The sequence below is a fragment of the Podarcis erhardii genome (assembly GCF_964252035.2).
Source record: "Podarcis erhardii genome assembly, chromosome: 3".
NCBI classification, from domain to species: Eukaryota; Metazoa; Chordata; class Lepidosauria; order Squamata; family Lacertidae; genus Podarcis; species Podarcis erhardii.
This window is the reverse complement of record NC_138507.1, coordinates 33,652,838-33,673,988: the sequence shown is the minus strand read 5'-3', so window position 1 is coordinate 33,673,988 and position 21,151 is coordinate 33,652,838. Positions and strand designations below refer to the sequence as shown.

Genomic DNA, 21,151 nt, shown 5'->3' with positions numbered 1-21,151 from the left:
TGGGTTTGCATATAACACCAAGCCATAGTTAAAACAACCCAAGGATAATAAGCCAGCAACAAACCATGGCTTCAAATCATGGTTTGTTGGCAGTAAACAAGCCATAGTTAAGCCAGTGGGAAGAGTTTATACATAACACTAAGCCATGGTTTAATAAGCTATAGTTTAGTTAGCCATGGCTTAGTATTTTGTGTGAAGTGGCAAGGGGAATGCATTGTGTACAGTGGTACCTCTAGTTATGAATTTAATTTGTTCCGGAGGTCCGTTCTTAACCTGAAACTGTTCTTAAGTAGAGGCGTGCTTTTGCTAATGGCGCCTCTTGCTGCCACTGCGCCGCTGGCACACGATTTCCGTTCTCATCCTGGGGCAAAGTTCTCAATTCGAGGTAACTCTTCCAGGTTAGCGGAGTTTGTAACCTGAAGCGTTTGTAACCTGAGGCGTTTGTAACTTGAGGTACCACTGTACATTGATCAGAAGTATGCAGAGCTTCACCAGGCATGAACCATTAGCATTGTCAGCAGGTTCCAGTTGGAGCTGAACCCTGGCTCAAATTCTAGCTAGGGTTTGAAGTAGCAACCAGTGCCTCTTTTATAACATCCAGGTTGGTTCTCATACATTTATTGCCCGGCTTAACCTATATTCAGACTATCTCTGAGTGATTGTACAATCATGTCAGCTTCTGTTATCAGCATACACAGCACTTTATTGCAAATGTGGAAAGGGTGTCTCTGTTTGCCCTCCTGCCTCAGAATACATAATCCAGGGCAGAGTATAAAATTGGCTGATTATTGCTGTTGATATAAGGTGTAAGATGTGGCACTTCTGAAGAGAGCCCTTCACGCAAACCTTTGGGTTGTATGCGCTAGCCTCATGATCACACGTATAGTCACATGCACTCTAGATTTCCATGTGAAAAGTCTGATTACTTGAAGTAGCTTATAAGGCATTATACTATTAAAGACAAGCTGGTTTCCTTTTCAATTTGCTGTTAGGCCAAGTTGCTGAGTACGTTAGGCGTCTGGTAATTTGAATGAATAAAGAATGAGGCAAAAAAGAAAGAAAAAAGGATCACACCAACAGCAGAATTAATTTACAATTTTATTATTACTTTTGAATTTAAGGAGTTGGAGAGGGGAGGGATTTAGCTCAGGCAGTACTATTCATCAGACCAAAAGTAGGGACTTTATTTTTTTTTTAAAAAAAGGTTATAGTATGACTAACCAATGTCTGTTAAATCCTTGATGGACAGATTTGCTTCCCTCCTTTCCTTTCCACTGTGAATTTTGTTCTGGTGTCAGGGATCAGAAAGGAAGCAAAAAAGACATGGCCATTTTTTCTCTTCTCCACAACACCTCCAAGCTTGGCCTGGAGCCTAGCGCAAATAAATAAGATGGAGAAGGGAAAGGGTCATGGCTTCCCTCAACCTGGTGTAGTGTGGGTCTTCCCCCATTTTGCATCTGCTCTGTTGCCTCACTGAGGTAGAAAACCTGTGTCTGGCTGTTTGGGCTTCACAGGGTTACATGTTTCTTTGTCCAGCAAGAAGAGAAAAGAAATTCTCAGGTGTCAGGAAGAAGACTGGGGTAGAAATGTTTCCCCTGAGGTCTTTGTGTAGAAAGGGGGGGGGGGCGTGTGTGTGTGTGTGCGCGCGCAACCCAGAAGCAGGTTTCCTCAGGATTTTTAGGGCTCACTCCACTGTCTTGAGGATTGGGCCCTCCTGCCAACTCTCAAAAGTGGACACGGATTTGCATAACATGTCCATGTGCTTTGTGTCATATGCAAATCCGTGTCCACTTTTGCAGGCTAAGGGCCCATTAATAAATCTGTAGCCACACAGGTAATAAAATGTTTCACTTTTGGTTTCAATGGGAAATGTCATGTTCATTGAATTTAATGGGAATTAGAAGAGGTCCTGATCCTGCAGCACGATCCTATGCATATTTATTTACTCAGAGGTTAAATTCCTCTGTGTTCAATAGGGATGGCTGCTGGATCAGTGTATATAGGATTGCAGCCCTAAAGTTTGAGAAACAATGATTTTTCTGTATACTTTTTGGTTCTTTTCAATAATCTTTTCACTTCAATTCTATATAAAGAGAATGAACTTATGCTGATTACTGAATCTCTATGTGATAATTACTAATTAGTGAGTTGCAAGGGATTACCGTATTTTTTGCCCCATTGGGTGCACTGACCCATAGGACGCACCTAGGCTTTTGGGGGGGGGGGATAAAGAAAAAAAAAAATTTTCCCCCCAGGCGTGGGGCTGGGGCGGGGGAAGCTCAGGCTTCCCCCGACCCCAGCCCCCAGAACAGGCAGCTCTCCGCAAGCCTTGGGAGACCGGTGCAACTTCCCGCCGGGCTCCCACGCCTTGCGGATATCTGCCTGAAGCCCAAACCAGGTCGGGGGACAGCAGGATGGCGGCGTTCCGCCTCCCTGCTATCCCCCGAACTTGTGGGGCTGGCGGCAGGGAGAAGCGCGCTTCTCCCCACCGCCAGCCTCAAAACCAGGTCAGGGAACCGAAGCCCGGGCCGCGCTGTGCAGTGCGCCCCAGGCTTCGAGATGCAGGCTGCTATCTGCAAGCCTAGGGAGCCCAACGGGAACTTCCGCGGGCTCCCAAGGCTTGCGGAGAGCTTCCTGAAGCCTGGAGAGCGAGAGGGGTCGGTGCACACCAACCCCTCTCGCTCTCCAGGCTTCAGGAAGCTATCTGCAAGCCTTGCAAGCCCGGCGGGAGTTGCCGCGGGCTCACAAGGCTTGCAGGCAGCAGCCTGCAGCCCTGGCGAGCGTCCGCAAGCCTTGCGCGCCCGGTGGGAGGTCCTGCCGGGCGCGCGAGGCTTGGGGCGGCAGCCTGCCGCCTGAAGCACAGGGAGCCCTCCGGAGGGCTCCCCGTGCTTCGGGCGAGCATCCGCAAGCCTTGCGAGGCTTGGGGTGGCAGCCTGCAGCACGTGGAGCCCTCCGGAGGGTGCCCCGTGCTTCGGGCAGGTGTGCGCAAGGCTTGGGGCGGCAGCCGCGGCTGGGGGGGGGGAATAATTTTTTTTATTCATTCCCCCCCAAAAAAACGCAAGCTCCGGGGACAGCTGGGAGGCGCAGCGCGTCTTCCCGCTGTCCCCGGACCTGGTCTGAAGGCGGGGAGAAGAGCGCTTCTCCCCACTGTCGGCCCCACAAGCGCCTGGGGGGGAAATAAATTTTTTCCCCTTTATTTCCCCCCAAAAAAACTTGGTGCGTCCTATGGGCCGATGCGTCCTATGGGGCGAAAAATACGGTATTTTCTTTTTCTAACTGTAGTGATGTGCATCTAGCTTTTGAAATTATCGTTTGTATCTTAAATGGGCCCATTAATGTAAACGAGTAATTCTTTGAAATTTGGTTTTCTGATCCTGAAAGTTTCTAAAACAGCATTTCTAATTCATGATATTTCATTATTCACACCACTCCCTGTCTTCCACTTTCATTTGAGCCACATTGTAAGGTTGTCAGACAGACTCAGGCAATGCTCCTAGGCACTCTGTAGCATCTCAAGCTGCAGTGAGTGATAAGTTGTTCAGACAAATTGCTGAGGAGCCAGGCTAGAGACAACAGCTATAATTTGAGGCCAGGTGGGAGCTTATTGATGCCTCATGTCATCTGATCCTGCTCGCCATCTGCAGAGGTGGCACTTTAGGGAAGCAGAGATTAGGCTGGCAGTTTTCCTCTGCCTGCAAAGTGCCTTGATGGTATCAGGGAATAAAATGTCTGAGCCTGCCTTCATAGCCACCCAGTCTGAGACCCTAACACCACACAGACTTTCTGGTGGGCCATTTACATTTATCCGATTTTCTTCTCTATATGTTGCTAAAACTGTGGAGATAGGAGCTTGAAGGAAGGTTGGGGCTCTAGAGTTGTCAAATAATAAAAAAAATACCCCTTAGTTTATTCATTAAACCAGGATTTTATTTTATTTTCAAGTCATTTTCTTGACTATAGCAATACTTCTGCAAATGGTGTTTTGCGATATGTTGGTATATAAGTGAGAACAATTGTAACTCACATACTCATTTCAGATCTTCAGTTGAGCTGAAAACAAGAGCATTTAGCAACCGCTGTTTAAAATAGGACTTTGTTCTTGGTTTTGTATCCTAGCTGGTACATGCCATTTGCATGAGTCATGATGGATATAACTGACACTTGGAGATTGTTCTGCTGCCTGCAAATAGTCACTTATGGGAAATGGAATCTGAAGTGCTGTTTCCGATATACACAGTTGTTGAAACTGTGGGTGAAAGGTCTAGAGTCCACTTGGAATCTCCTGTGCTGTAAAAATTACTCTGCACTTCCTTCCACGCTTGAAATAGTCCATAACATTTTAAGTGGGGTGCAAGGGAGGGAAGCATAATTTAAATAAAATAAAGAAAAATTAACAGAAGAAAATTTAGGCTGGTTCTCCTCCCCACCAAAATGCATACCTGGCCCTTCTGGTTGACACCAGCATTTTAATAAACTCTCCCAAATAACATGGCACATGTTTTATTTGCTGTATATGATGGGTCTGGATATTTTGTCATGCATAGAAACTGAGACGACTAGGAAAGATACTTGGCATAATTGCCCTTAAATGTACCAGAACAAAGTAGCTCCTTAAGGGAGAGAGATCATGTCGACACGCCTCTAATTTGGGGTTGGGATTGATGTTTCAGTTTCCCATGGTTCACGTGGCTGACAGGGCCAGGCATGAGACCAGCATAGGCCTTGCAGTCTGCATAGCTGTCTTCCTTTGAATGGGGCCTTGCTAGGAGTGTGAAAAACTGGCTTCCAGAACTACAGCCAGGTCCAAATGTGCTGTTCCTGACAGTTCTGCTGTGTACTGTGTAAAATACAATTTGTGAGGGGAGAGGGGAAGCAGGGAGTGGGAGAAGGCATTTCTCGTGAACAAGCAGCCATCTAATTACATTTTTCTATGCATTTGTAAAGACAACACATCAGAGAGAAGGTGCTTATGCTACCCCCCCAACCTGTTGGCCATCCACTTACAGAAATACTTTGATGTGCTTTCATTTTCAAACAAGCAATCCCCATGTGCATTATTTGCACTCAGCTGTGTATCTGAGTATCACTGGTTCCAGAGTTCCAGCCATCTAGAAATTAATGGGATTTTCCCAGCTGCCTTCTGAAGGTTCAGTGAAAACCTTGATGGTGGCACTGGCCGATTCTAGTTTCTTAAACAGAAGACTTCAAGAAAATTGCTCCCTAGCTTGATCAGACATTTCCTTTTTACTTATTGATGAAGTTGTCACTATTTCTATTCCCATTGCCTCATACAGGATCACTTGCTGAGTGCGTCCCTTGTTATCTTCTTCCGTTGGCCATCCATTGTTTGCTATTATGCTCTGTTTCGTTTCTCTTCATTGCCCTCTTTTAAATTTAGGATCCTTGGAGAAGGATTTTATTGTGCCCCCCACCACTCTGTAATGTCCTGTACTTCCTGTGTGGAGGCGTCAGACTCGGTTCCGTGCACTCGTGATGGGAGAGGCCAGCCAGGGACATGCTTGAATTAGTGGAACTGGGATTCATGCCAAGTTATCTGTGCCACTTTGGGACTTTGCCCAAAAGAGCCAGGGCTGTGATTGAGCTCCCTACCCCCCACCCCATAATAATGATGGACCATAATGAGATGGGTGGGGGAGGGTTTGAGGCACTACTGATATTTGATGGCATTCTTAATAGTGATCTTAATCTATTTTAATTTGGCTGTTTTTATTTTATTTTGATACAGATTTCTGACATCCATGTTACTGGAGAGTCAGAGGACATGTCTGCTAAAGAGAGATTGCTCCTGTGGACACAGCAGACAACTGAGGGTTATGCTGGTATTCGTTGTGAAAATTTCACTACCTGCTGGCGAGATGGGAAATTATTTAATGCCATCATTCATAAATACAGGTAAGCACACACTTGTTTAGATTTTGTAAAGAGTGCTTATGGAAATAACCTGAGTAAAAAGACCGTATGTATCAAGGGCCCTATCTCTTACAATATGTCCTGCTGCTTTCTGTTGGTTGGAGTCCTACAGTTTTTTGACTGCTTGCTTCGCAGCTGATTGGACGATGCTGTTCCTTCTAAACCAGGGATGGTCAGCTTCTTAAGCATTGGAGGCTCAGACTGCCTGGGAAATCAGACTTCCTGGGCCTTGATATAGTTGTCCAAACTGCTGTCAAAAAGAGCACTCATGTAGCTTTACAATAGCCAGGGAATAGATACAAGATTTTGTTTCTGTAGGGACTGCAGGAAAACAACAACATAATATGGAATTGGGCACAGAAGTTTATTTCTCGAAAAACTCAGTTTTTATTTTTAAAAACTTCCTGCCCTTTGAAGATATGCTTGAAAATGCTTGTTAAATATCTGCTGAAATCTTGGAATCCAGAAAACAGACTGAGCGTATGGTCCATAGTTGGGTACAATGAGGCATATGTGCACTGGAAAGTTCCTTGCCGCTCCTGATCTAGTAAAGCCAAGGCAAATTATGTGAAATGAAAAATCAATCATGAAGAGAAATGATGCAATACGCTTTCTCTGACCAGAGATTTTGTTTTTCTCAGCACAGAATTTGGGTTGCTTAGATGCGCTCTCTCTTTCTATATATATGAGAGAGACAGGAATAACACACAGCTTATGGGAAAAGAACATTCCCTTGCAGCGCTGAACTTAGTTGCTGTTTCCTCATCAGATGACAGGATCTAACAGAGATCATGTTCCCAGAAGAGAGAAATTTTAAGATACCGGTAGCCTGCCCAGCATGAGGAACTGAATGAGTATGTGCTTTATGTTGCTATCATGTGTAGAAGGGGCAGGATAGGTTAAAGGTGTCAGCTTGTGTGGATGCCTATGTTACTTCCTGTCTGCCTCTTGTAAACACGGCAGTGGAACATAGTGGTTTGGAGAACTGCAAGACTTCCATACTCTGCTGCTCCAGAAACAGGACACTTAATTATAGATGGATTTGAACTACAGTGGTACCTCAGGTTACATATGCTTCAGGTTACATACACTTCAGGTTACAGACTCCGCTAACCCAGAAATAGTGCTTCAGGTTAAGAACTTTGCTTCAGGATAAGAACAGAAATTGTGCTCCTGCGGTGTGGCAGCAGCAGGAGGCCCCATTAGCTAAAGTGGTGCTTCAGGTTAAGAACAGACCTCCGGAACGAATTAAATACTTAACCTGAGGTACCACTGTATAGACTATGAAAAACAGCTACATTTGGGTTACATAAGTATTAAATGAAATATACGTTGGACCCAGCAATGTTGGAACTGGGTTGCCAACAATGGGAAGTCACCGCGAGGAAAGCAGTTGAGGTTGCTTGGGGATGTTTATGCACACTAGTATTCCAGTCCTGATCTTGCAAGATCTTTTGAGGTATGTAGCAGCCAATCAGAAATGGTGTTAGAACAGGGGTAGGCAACATAAGGCTCGTGGGCTGGATTGCCAACAATGGGAAGTCACCACGAGGAAAACAGTTAAGGTTGCTTGGGGATATTTATGCCTTCTCAATCAATCTGGCCCACGGATGGTCCGGGAATCAGCGTGTTTTTACATGAGTAGAATGTGTCCCTTTATTTAAAATGCATCTCTGGGTTATTTGTGGGACATAGGAATCGGTTCATTATTTTTTTCAAAATATAGTCCGGCCCACCACATGGTCTGAGGGACGGTGGACCGGCCCATGGCTGAAAAAGATTGCTGATCCCTGTGTTAGAACCAGGGAGTGAAGCAGGGAGAGTGATTGTACAATAAACTCTAGCTATACTTTGAGAGACTGAGAGAGGTGTCTTGCCCTGTGTGACATGTGATGAACTCCAAGTCCCCGAGTTCTGTAGTTCGTGGCCGGTTTTCCTTCTTCAAAGGAGCTACAAGATGTGGCAGCCAACTGGAACAAGTGTCATAGTAATTAGGGGCATTGAGATCTATCTCTGGGATAGTGGGACACAGTGGTGCTGTTAGAATTTGCAGCCCTAGAATATCCATGTGTAAATGTGTTAGGCCTCTGGTTCCCAGACAATAGGCTCCAGAGACAGATCTTTCAGCCCCTCCTTGTTTTCATGTATAATGCATTACTTAGCCTTTTTGGCGTGTTGGGGAGGAAGCTGCATGTAATAGACAGCAGCATTCCAAGTCAGTGAATCAGAGAGGTTTGCTTTGGGAGTGGAATTCGAAAAAGTAGTGTGAGAATGAGAGAAAAGGACAAAGATGGAGAGGCTTCTCAGCTGTTTAAAGACCTACGAGTGTTTTTTGTTGTTCACGTGTTATAAGGATTATTGACTAATAAAATAATGGCTCTTTATTATGTAATTCTTCAACAACATTGTACAAGAAGAATTGTGTCTGCCTGTTCCATGTACCTGAAGTAGAACAGCTCTCTGAATATCTTTTGGGGGTCTTCATGACATATGCTTCTCAAGAAGATCTGGGAGAGTGTTTCTTTGTTTTTTGTTGCTTTCTTTCCACTAACTGCACATAGGAATAAATAATCTGTACTTGCTTTCTAAGTGCTGTCTCCCTCTTGTGTTAGCTCATGCTCATTTCACCACAGTGGCGTAGCGTGGGGGGTGCAGGGGGGGCCGGCCGCACCGGGCGCAACATCTGGGGTTAGGGCAAATCCACGGGTTAGGGGGCGCAAATCCACGGGTTAGGGGGCGCAAATCCACGGGTTAGGGGGCGCAAATTACTTGCCTTGCCCCGGGTGCTGACAACCCACGCTACGCCACTGTTTCACCACCCCAGGTAACTGAGCAGTTGCCTTGTGATGGAGATTCACACGGATCTCAAACAGCCATGCCTATAACCTACATTAAGGCAGGGCAAACACATCAGAAGGTGAGTGAGAAGGTCACAGTGAGAGACATAAACCAGCAGAGAGAGGGAAGAGATGGGGAGAGGCAAGGCTAGGGAGGGCACAACGCAAGCAAATGCATATTTAGACTTCATTTAAATTGTGCATGGGCACTAAGGAGTCCTTGTGCAGCAGAGGTCAAGATGTTTTGTGTACATTGCAAAGGTGCATATGTGAGATGTAATTATAAAAGGGTCCTTTGTCTTGTTCAACCAACATGCATTTCCCCACTTTATTTTCCTACTGCTCACTCATTTCATACAATCTGGTGAATGCCAATAAATTGGATTATCTGGTAGCAGCCAGGAGGACAGAAATTTGGGGAGGAGGTGTGCATAGGAAAATCGTTCCTATAACAGAGACCTTAGTGAAGAGCGCACCTGGACTATTGTGTACTGTTCTTGGCATAACATTATAGGAAGGATATTGAAAAGGTTGGGAATTATTACCCAGAAGGGCAAATAAATGGTAAAGATATTTACTGGCTGCATCTCTGAACAGATGCTAGGATAGGTTTACTATTACATTAGAAAGGGAATGTTAAGAGCCCAATTCAGTGCCTTTTGAAAGTGCTAGGAAGGCTTCCTTTGACTTGAATGGGCTATTTAAAAGCTTTAGCGGTATGAGGAGGTGTGGAACAGTAGCCCTCCCTACAAAGAACAGGAAGAAAAGCCAACAAAAGGCCATATGCAGAAGCAGAAATTTAGCCCTGCAGATGATTTCATGCAACAGACACAGCCATGTGAGTTGCCAGATGTTTACAAATGTGGCAGAAGAACAGGAAAAGAATTCTAGGTGGGGAAAGTTTTCAAAAGTCTGAACCCTCCTTCAAGGCAAACCAGCCATATGCAGCGGAGCTTTGGTTTGGAACTTCTGTTTCATGCCAGGCTGCAGGACAAATGCTGGCACACGCCGTACCATAGTGATGTTCAAACATGTTGCAGGCGATCAGGATCTAACTTGAGTACATTCCTTGAGGATAGGAGAAGCGGTGATGCCAACATCTGCCACAACTTGTTGACTGCCTCCAGCTACAAATCAGAAAGAAACAAAACATTACTAAGTGTCAAGCCTTGGATTGCTATGAGATGCGTTTGAAAGGAAGACAAAAGATTTTTATTTAGTTTCTGCTTGCCATTTTCTAAAGAATAGCTTACCATTGCCTTATCTTTTGAAGGGAAAATAAAAGCTCTACTAAGAGGGGGGAGAAGGAAGGAATGTGGTAAGCCTCATTTTATTGAATAGAGACGTTTTGTGAGGACCCTACATGCCTTGGCTACAATGAAGCCCTCAAGACTAAGGATTTTCAGACTGAGAAAGAGAACTAAGCTTCCAGGTTGAGTCAAATGTCTTTAATTTACTCTACAGGCATACTTTTCCATAGTGGATCTTAGCACTAAATCACTTTATATATTTACACTTAAAGAAATGGAGCCTAAGCCAGCAATCGCTACGCATGTTTAACATCCGTTGGATCATGCCACATTTCAGAATGCTAAGGTGTCTGAAACTTTATTAATAATTGTGCAGGCCATTTCATTCTAATGTTTCTTAGGCTTAAGCACAAGCAAAATATTATATTAGGGTGGCCTGTGCCATGCCTCTGATTCTTTCAGATCTTATTAAGCTAGGTTCATTTAGTACTTTGAAGAGGGATTAGGGTGCATTGCCTTGCCAAAGTGGCAGATCTTTCCTTCTGGTGCTGCATTGTGGAATTTTGGGAAGATGCCACTACCCTTTAGATGGAGAAAATTTTGAGACATCCCCTTTTCTTAAAGCGCAGTAGCTGTATAGCTCAGATACCGTACCGGTTGGAAGTTGTTCTTTTCCATTTTTTTTTATTCCCCCCCCCCCAAAAAAAATTAACAAACAAATAAACAAACATAAATCTCAACCATATTTAAACCAAACTTAGTAACTTTGTTAAATGACTTCCTCGTATCCCCCTGGTTGAATTTCAGTCGATATCATTCTAACGGTTTTCCAAAACCAATATTCTTATAAAATTAACTTAATCACTTAAGATCTTTCTTTCTTTCAAATTCCGCATTAAACATATTAATTCATCATATTACCTATTTCAATCCTAAGCCTATCTGTTTTTTGTAAACATCTCCAATTAATTTAACTTAACATATTTAACTAAATAGTCTTTAAATTTCGTCCATTCTTCCTGGTACTCCTCCTCCTTCTGGTCGCAGACTCTTCCGGTCAGATTGGCCAGCTCCGAAAAATCCATCATTTTCATCTGCCAATACCTGTTGGAAGTTATTAATTAATTTTACTTCTCCACAAATGTTAATTTGTTCATTCAAACCTAGCTGGGGACAAGGCTTAGAAGGAATAAATCCTGGTGGTTACATTCCTTCAGTTCCAGTGTCCCCCACCCCCCAAAAAAAGTTCATTCAGCTCTTTGATTGCATGACTCCCTTTTTCTTAGCATAGGAAAGCTGTGCTATATTTCCCTTTCAAGGCAGTCATTGCCTAATTGTCCAAGTGGTTTTTTAACTTCACAGTGATAAAATACTGTGCCCATCAGGGCAAAAATTTGAATTTGAAGTGTGCTGAGATTTCTTTACTACTATCTTAAGCAAACTTACTTTGTCACCATCTTCCATTCCTTATGTTGCTGTATGTGTGAACAGTTGGTGAGAGATCTAAACTGGGGGTTAGAATTTTGAGAGGACTTTGTTGATAAGATTTTTCATTACTTATTTACTTACTCTGAGTAAATATACCCTGCTAATCAATCAAATGATTCTCAATGTGAATTACAGTACAAACAGCAGGTTGTAATAATACAAAAACAAAGCCAAAACTGTTTCTTTACACACATACAGAGAGAGAGAGAGCACAGCAGTAGCACCAGTCCTTAGTCCTTTGGCCTATATAGCTTTGCTAGAGCATGGGACGCGGGTGGCGATGTGGGTTAAACCACAGAGCCTAGGACTTGCCGATCAGAAGGTTGGCAGTTCGAATCCCTGCGACGGGGTGAGCTCCTGTTGCTTGGTCCCTGCTCCTGCCAACCTAGCAGTTCGAAAGCACGTCAAAGTGCAAGTAGATAAATAGGTACCGCTTCGGCGGGAAAGCAACGGCATTTCCATGCACTGCTCTGGTTCACCACAAGCGGCTTAGTCATGCTGGCCACATGACCTGGGAGCTGTACGCCGGCTCCCTTGGCCAATAAAGTGAGATGAGCACCGCAACCCCAGAGTTGGGTCCCTTTACCTTTACCTTAGAGCATAGTCTTCCTTTGGTTCTGCAGCCCCAGAACAACAGGCAGGGAGGGAGAAGCTGCTCCTTTCTCTGCTGGATGGATGGGGCCAGGTTGGCCTTGCACTTGCTGCAGTGTTATTTCTACAAGGCTATGGATGCAGCCTCCCAGTGGCCCTGAGTTTCCAAGCAGTAGAGGCTGGAATGTGCTTCCCATTCAACTCTGCTTCCAAGGCAACGTGGATAGATTATATGGATGGAATTCTTTATCACGCTCTTCCAGTTATTCTCTCTGAGCAAGCATTTGAGCTTGCCAAATGGAACATTCCCCTCTTTTCTCTCCCCCTGTGTTTTTCTAGGGATTATTCTGCCTCCAGCACGCACGTCCCCGCCAATTTGGGGGGAGAGGAGGGGGAAAGCCCCATTGTTCAAGTGGAAGTCCTTGCACAGGGCTTCTGTTGATGGGGCTCATTAGGTGAATCCTGTACATAAAAATATTTTCTAGAGAACAGATTAGCTGGATCTTTCCCGTTGTGTTTAGTGAATGTGAAGATATGAAGGAGAAAGTCCTTCTGCTAGATCAGGGGTCGGCAAGGCTTACCGGGCATAGGCCGGATCACTCCTGCGGAGATCTTCCGTGAGCAGGGCTGGCGCAGCACGACGCCGGAAATCGCATCTGTGCGTCTGTGGAACTGGAAATCTCTTCTGCGCATGCCCAGATGCCGAAAATGGCGCCTGCGCAGAAGCGATTTTCGGTATATGGGCATGCGCAGAAGCGATTTCCAGTGCCACAGACTTGCGCAGCCGCAATTTCCGGCATCTGGGCATGTGCAGAAGTGATTTCCGGAGCCACGGAAGAGAGGCACTGCGTTGTGCCACGCCGCTTTAGCGAATCGCGCGGGGGCTCACCAAGCAGGTGGCTCGGTTTGGGGGCAGCTCGTGGGCTGGTTAAACGGTCTCCGTGGGCTCCTTCTGGTCCATGGGCCGCAGGTTGGGGACCCCTGTGCTAGATGGAGGAAGAAGCCACCACTGCTGTGAAATAATAGCTAAGAGTGTGAATGAAGGGTCTGAAATTTATTCTGTTCAGATCTTCTTGTTTATCAGTAGGCTAGCTGACTTCAGGCAGGCCAAAGTTTGCTCAGCTCCACCCACAACCCCAGTCTGCATTATGGCAATGATCAAGCAGGCCTAACTTACAGTTAATGTTTAAAGGGTTACTGAGGAAATGTATGCACTTGGCTTTGAACAATTGAAATGCACTCTTATTTCCTCATGAATGAGGTATAGTCACTAATAAGGCTAAAGGTGGGTTGTGGAAGTGAGGTAATATGTCAAAATGCAAAGGTGCACACCAAATTGAGCTAAACTTGCATCTAAAGCATTTAATATGTCAACCCTGACTTTTGCATAATTTATTTCATTTTAGACTGAATATGGTCTAATGGAATCACAACAGTTTCTGTAAGTGAAGCCTTTTCAATGAGAAGGTGTGACAGGCGTTGTCTAAATCAGAAATCTTTCCATTCCTTCTTCAGTCACGTGCATTATTTTTAATGAGCAGCACATGTCCTGGCGTGGTCTATGATGGCTTTTAGCAATTCCCTCGTGCAGAGAAATGTATGGCTGTCTCACGCACCTGTCCATTATTATCCTTTATGAGTATGGAGGCTAGGAATTTTTCATATGTGCATGCATTACCTAATTACAGCAATTAAAAAAACAAACAAGATTATACTTGGGTGTTCACTTAATTTTACACTTCCAGCCCTGGCTCCTCTGCTGATAGATAGTAATACTCACAGAATATGAGACCTACCTTTATGTGGACTAAGAAATATCACCATACCATTTGTTTTTCTTCAGTCAAAGATTAATCACACAGCATTCTAAGCACAGCATTAAACCTGCTTCTTGGGAGATTAAAACTGTTTTGGCTAATTGCCTGTCCCGAAAACGCTTGTGCATATTTACTGCTTAAAGGCAGCTTTTTTTCTTTTTTCTTTTTTTTTTGAACTGAATAGCATCAGTCATGCATTGTTGCTCATGTGTTTATTGTACCAATTCCTTGGATCTAACTGTTGGCAAGCAAATGTGAGGCCAATTCATATGGCTGTATGAATTGGCCTTTATTTTTGCCTGCTTGGTAGTCATGCCCAAGTCTAGATAACGTTATTATGTCATCATAATCACCCTGACCAGGTATCATAATCCCATGGTTACAACTAGAGTTGTATACATTTTGTTTGAAAAATACTGTGGGGCCAGGAAGTGGAGCAGAGTATAACCTAGAGAAGTCGAGCGGTTTGGGGTAGAGAAGATGGAATCACGAAGGTACGTTGTAGAGCATTTTCTGGGTGAATCTGGCAAGTGATAGGATTGAGTCTGACAGAATCTAGGGCAGGTATGGGGAATATGTGGCAATCCAGTTGTTGTATTCCCAAATTCCACCACCGCCGCCCCCCCCCCCAGCATGGCCAGTGTTCAAGGATTACAGGAATATTATACAACAGCATCTAGAGGGCCACAGGTTCCCCAAATCCAATCTTGAGTTTACTCGCTTTTCAAGAATTAATTAACAGTGACCTGCAGCAGCATAATTTTACTGTTAAGGCGGTTTGTTATGCCCCTTAAACCCAATTAAGACATACTTTGTGGGGTGCAGTGTTTTGAAGTGCTGCTTCTGAATATTCTGGACTATATGCCTGCAAATCTGTGATGGTGAAACTTTAGTTCAGAGCTTTCTAAACTTTTCATGTTGGTGTTGCACTTTTTAGACATGCATCACTTTGTGAAATGGTAATTCAGTTTTACTAGCAAACCGGAGGCTAAACTAACCCCTTATAATATATATGGACACACGTCGCGTGACACACCTACACACCACAGCCAACACAATAACGTGTTGTGACTCACAGTTTGGAAAGCTCTGCTTTAATGGAAGTTATAAGAAGATAAGAGGAGACATGGCAGCACCATCCTGCTTCCTACAGTGGCCAACAAAACACACCTGGGAAGGTCAGAGCATAGCTTGAAGACAATAACCTCTGTTGCTCACCAGCAACTGGTTTTCTGTAGCCCACTGCCTAAGAACTTGGGAGTTCCATATAGCCATCATGGCTAGCATCTCATTCAAAAACTATCTAAGCTTGTGGCCAGTACCACGTATTGGTAAATTCAATACATCAGATATGTCTTGTGTGAAGAATTACTTTATTTTTTTCCCCATCCTACAATTGCTGCCCGTAAGTTTCATTTGTTGAAGTGGCAGAAAAACTTATTTCTATATGGTTGTATGAATTATCCCCCCCCCCCCTTTTGGTCTCTGATTGTCATGTCCAAGCATCCACCAAGTGTGAGATGAGGTCATAATCACCCTGCCCAGATACCATAATCCCATAGGCACAACTAGGGTTGTTAACCAAAAAATAGTTTGATACCAGCAGGTGGAACCAGGGCAGAACCTGAAGAAGTTTAGCTGTTTGAGGTAGACACAGAATGGAATTGGTAAGGTAAAGTGTACAGCCAAGGGCATTGTCTGGGTGTAATCATTGTCTGGTTATGAGGTTGATGGTTTTTTTCTAGCAGCTAGTACAGGTTACCTGGTAGAAAATAATGGTCAGAGCAATAAAATACCAGCTGGTTTGCAAACCCAGTCGCAACCCTAATTTAAACAGGTTGGGCTGCTTGAGAATATTCTGGGGTTATATGCCAGCAAATCCGTGATGGTCAAACTCTGTAAACATCCCCAGCTTTTTTTCCTGCTGTGGTTGTCCTGTGTTTGCTGTGAATTTGTCCTTAGATTTGTGATCCAGCTGTTAATCTATTGTAATTCTCCCTTATTTTTTATGTGAATTTGGGTTTGTATATGCACAGAATGTGTACCTTTCTTTCTGAACAACTCCCTCTTACAGTGCTATATTGTAAGTGGCTTATTAAATTTGAGGGAGTTTAGAAGTAGCACCCAGGTTTGGGAGAAGCTGCACTTCAGGGTGGGGGAATGAAAAATATGAGAATTTTTTAGCCTGGTTTGCACATCATAACAAAGCAAACCACAGTTTACCGGAACTGTACAAAAATAGGTTACTCCTGGAGAAGAACTTGCAGTTGCAGTGCTTTTCTTTTTAGCTTGGTGCAGCACAGCAGCTAAGACATGTTTTCCGATCCCAGACATGAGTTAAGCTTTTCTCTTCCTTAACCACAAGACCAGAAGAAACATGTTATATATTTATAGAAACAGGGCCTTAAGTTTGCTTGCTTATGTGCATAAGAAATTTTGTGCCTCCTTTGCACAGCAACCTCTAGCTTGGTTCTGCCGCAAGACCATTGTTTTATTTTATTGTTAGATGTGTTGCAGTTTTACAACCTCCACCCCCCCCCCCTTTGTAGTACATTCTAAGCAAAATCTTGTAAGAACAAAATATATTTAGGGAGCACCACTGATTTGTGCAGCTCTGTTCTCTGGTGTCTGTCTTAAAGTTGCATTATATCCTCTGTTTTTGTGCCTGGATCTTCTATAGCTCATGCACACATACTTCTGTGCGTTGAAATGTTGTTGCCCAGTTTCATTTCCATCCCCTTCTGTTTTTTTTTTTTTTTTTATAAATATTTATTAAAGTTTTTAAATATAAATGCACAAATACTAAACAATCTTACTTCTATCACAGACATAATTTCATCACTTCTTTGGACTCCCTCGCGTCTCCCGCTCCCATTTACATCGTTAAAAGTTTTTTCCAAACAAATTATCAACTTGTTTACAATCTCATGTCCACACATTCAAATATGATCTAGCACTTCTTCCAAAAAATTTTATATTTTCTTTAGTCTCACTTATCGTCAAATTTCAAATCTAATTTAGTGGTGGCCAATTTTTTATAATCTAGCATCCTTTTTAACATTCAACCAAATTACAATGTTTTTGTAAATACTTCTTGAATTTCTCCCAGTCTTCCTCCATCTTCTCTTCTCCCAGGTCACGGATTCTGCCAGTCATCTCGGCCAGTTGCATATAGTCCATCAGTTGCATCTGCCACTCTTCCAGTGTGGGTAGATCTTGAGTTTTCCAGTTTTTTGCGATGAGTATCCTTGCTGCCGTTGTTGCATACATAAAGAATGTTCGGTCCTTCTTTAACACCTTCTGGCCGACAATACCCATTTCCATCCCCTTCTGCTCCCCTTCTGCTCCATTAGATTCCACTACGGAAGGCCTCCCAAACGTCAGGGGTGGCTTTTTGGAGTGGGGAGAACAAGGGTGATTATGGAAAGCAGCCTAAAAAATCTCAGAGAATATCTGAAAGAGTTTTCTGTGCTGCCCATCATAATTAAATTAATTAACACATTATCTCCATATTGTTTAGAGGTCTGACAGAAGAAGGTCCTTTTCAGAAGTAAAAAGGGAAAAAAAACACATCATGTATTTGGAAAGTGAGCGGTTTATTTTGGGTGTGGTGCATGTAGTGCTGAGAATTTTTCAAGTGAATTATTCTCTCTCTTTCTGAGTTATTCGTGTGTTTCCTTCGGTGGCAAATACCCAGCTTCTCTGAAATCCCTGCCATAGAATGACTCACAGTGTTATGACTAAAGGCTGGGTCATTTATCCCTTGAGGCACACTGTAGAGTATAATATTCCTATTATATGCATGATGTCACAATTTGAAAGATTTTAGAATTTGCACAAGGTAGCATTTTTCTGTAAACGTTGAATATGGGGATATATATACATACACATATGTACTCAGGCTTGGTGCAGACATAGTGCCAGTGATAGCTTGGTTTCAATCTCTTGTTTAAGAACTATGTTAAAAGCTGCTTGGCAAAGCATTTTTTAGAATTGCTTTAACCAACTTTTACTGAGAGTGGTTACCTCTGGTGCATATGCAATGCTGCACCATGAGTAAGAAATATTAGTTTGAAATCTGTGACAAGTACTTAACGGTACCTTTGCAGTTAATAGCATTATTTTGTTGTGAAGAAAATCCAATCTTGCCCCCTCTTGGATGAAAACTTTGTTAGCTGCCCGTTTTCAGCCAGATAATTGTTGCTTCTGTTTTGTTGTTTTTTCTTTTCCCATGAACAGGCAAGGCTTGCATAACAACTTGCCCTTTCTTGTCCTGAAAAGCCAGCAGCTGAACAGGCATCATTTTGTGTTTTTCATCTCACGTTTTGCTTCATTACTATCGGCATGTATGAAATGTCGTGGATATCAGCAAAATGAAAACAGCAGGCATATGCTTTCAGTTATAAATGTTGTTGTTTTTCCAATTCACTTAGTATATGCTATGATGTGAAATCCTCCTTAATCTTTCCTCTGCATTACTGTGACATAAAATATTAGTGCTTTTCAAGTTCACTCTTCTAACAATTCTTTGTAGTTCTTTGTGTGCATATTAAATCTGTAGAAAATGTTACTGTTTTTCCTTTTCAGTTGAAGGAATTAATTTCACTTTAGACAATAACTTTAGACTGAAGTCATGGGCATAGCTTATCGATATTAAAGTCCTGAGTTTTTGTTGCATCTTTTGCTTGAAATCCATCTTCTGTTTTAAGGAATTGGAATAGGTCTTCTACACAAAGGGAAACTTGACAAAACGTGAACCCAAAATTGGGGAGCAAAATAAATTCAGGTTTACTCTGTGAATAATTTCAATGGTCGCTAGAATTTGTACCGTATCTCATTAATTCTGTCAGCAGGGAAATGAATAAGTCCTTTTGTCCCCTGTTGTTCCCTGAAATTACCTGTTTACTTACCTCTTTTTATGTTCACTTCTCTTTCTTAACATCAAGTACTTTATTTTGCCGCTTAAAAAGTAATTGTATATAATATCATCTACACTGATGCACCATCTCTTAGGTAATGATTGAATTATGGGTCACATTTTCATTCAGATAGAGTACTGCATCTACTTCTGCTTTGCAGGGTCTACTAGGTGCTCACTGGAGACACTATACATCCTTAGGTTTTTCTTAATTTTCTGGTTGCTGCTGCTGCTATGCTACTTATACCACTGGGGATGGGCTTTGCTGAGTCAGTCTAGCCAGACATCAGTCTTTAAAGAATTTAAAGCCTTATAGTGCTATTGATGGAGTAACTGATTGAGAGGTGGTATTAATGGACCTTGTCAAAATTGAGAGATGCAGACAGTATGTGGACCTCTAGAAGAGATGTTCCTCTAATCGTGAATGTTAAAAAGAGACTGTGTGAAGACCAGACAATGTAAGATCTAAGGAATAATTTAACTTTTGGTCCAGCGTTATACAGACCTCGTGGAAGTAAGCTGCTGGACTAGATGGGTCATTGGCATGATCCAGCGGCCTTCTCTTATGTTATTATTGAGGGCAGTTAGCCCAACCCTTTACAGGATCTCAACACATTTAACTCCCTTTCATTTCATAAAATATCCCCATGAGATTTGCCCTATCCCTAGCAGAGAGATGAGACTGCACAGTTAGGGTTTAGAAAAGAACTGAAATGACTCTGATCAAGGTATCCACTATTTTTCGCAAATAATATGATTTGAGGGAAAATTCCTTCCTGAAGCTGAATATTGAAACAGGTTGCATCCTAGGTACGGAGGAAAAACCCCTCTTCTAACTCAACGAAAGAGTCATATCCTTCATAAATGCATCCATTGAAATTAATGAAGATCTTACCTACCACAATATTTTCCAAAATCAAACTTAAATGATTGTTTTTGTCTTGCAGGCCGGACCTGATAGACATGAATACCGTTGCTGTTCAAAGCAACCTTGCAAATTTAGAGCATGCTTTTTTTGTAGCAGAAAAACTTGGTGTTGCCAGACTTCTGGACCCCGAAGGTGAGTTAGTGAATGGGATCCTTAGTAGATCGTAGCATCAGACTGCATTGGAATTGTAACACTCTAATGTATGTATGGTAGACATTAGCTGTGTCGTGTCTTTTTTTTAGATGTTGATGTCTCCTCGCCTGATGAGAAGTCAGTAATCACTTATGTGTCATCACTTTATGATGCATTTCCCAAAGTACCAGAAGGTGGTGAAGGCATCAGTGCACATGTAAGTAAGATATTAGCAATTATAAACTATGTTAACATACAAAACAAGCTTGTCATGGAGAAGGGTTAATTTCACTGGCAATTGAAAAGAAAAGAGGATATTATCTGATTGTTGGGATTTGGACATTCGAATCTGGCTTGGTAGTATGTGAGTAGTCTGTGCAGCTGATTTTACAATTGTGTCACCTTTTGTCGGTCATGTGCCTCCATCAGAAATCTGACCACCACATTCTGCACCAGCTGGAGCTCCAAAACCAGGCTCAAGGGAAGCCCTACATAGACTCCATTGCAATCGCGCCCTGAGGTTACCAAGTACATAGACTACAGTGGTCAAACTATCCCAGGCTAGGAACCGCCACAACTGGTCGATGTGATAAAGCTAAGGTGTTGCAGTGGGTCAGTGTATCCGGCTGTTAAACCACCGGATGGTGGTTTGAGCCTACCCAGGGACAGTTGTGGGCCGGATTCCTGTATCTTAGGGAGTTGGAATAGCTGACCTTTTGATTCTATGGTAAAAGGCACACCTAGTCACATGGGACACTTGTGTCTCTAGTGATAGAGATCTATCCAGGAGTACTTATTCACTTCTCCTTTAGAGGGAGTGTGACTCTGTCCAGAATGAGCATGTTGCCCCATCTCTTAGACATGGGACCTACGCACCCAAAGGACAGTTTATTGACCCCAAAACACAGGTGCCAGTGGGCCACGGAGCACTGCCATGGTTGGTAGGGGCATGAAATGAATAGAAGCAAAGGAGAAATTACGGCTGGGCCCAAACATTGTATTCAGTGCAGCGATGGGAAGGAGATGGATATACAGATAAGGGAGTTATGAAGAACTGGGGGTTGTGGGACCAAGAGCTAAAGAAGCATATGGCTGATGTAGAATCTGAATACTAAGAGTTGCAAAGAAAGTGGATTGCGCTAGTTTTGAATTGTGGGCTTGTTCTATCGCTGCAGCATTATGAGCAGGGAACTCAGTAGGAGCACGAAGGGCCAAGAGAGGGAGATGGCTATAGGAGTCACTATCCTATTCTGAGTTGG

At 43.1% G+C, this 21,151-nt stretch overlaps 1 protein-coding gene across 30 annotated transcripts in view; it reads left to right on the top strand.

The window, feature by feature from the left end:
• DST (dystonin) overlaps positions 1–21,151 on the top strand; it is a 313,318-nt gene that overhangs the window by 119,224 nt on the left and 172,943 nt on the right. For 29 of the 30 annotated variants that reach the window (XM_081856621.1, XM_081856616.1, XM_081856602.1 and 26 more), the window contains 3 exons: positions 5,747–5,913; positions 19,780–19,892; positions 20,003–20,109. In XM_081856621.1, the coding sequence (XP_081712747.1) occupies positions 5,747–5,913; positions 19,780–19,892; positions 20,003–20,109 (387 nt within the window). Of the gene's footprint in view, positions 1–5,746; positions 5,914–14,379; positions 14,409–19,779; positions 19,893–20,002; positions 20,110–21,151 lie in introns of those variants that run through there. The other variant, XM_081856612.1, reaches the window with a different exon arrangement.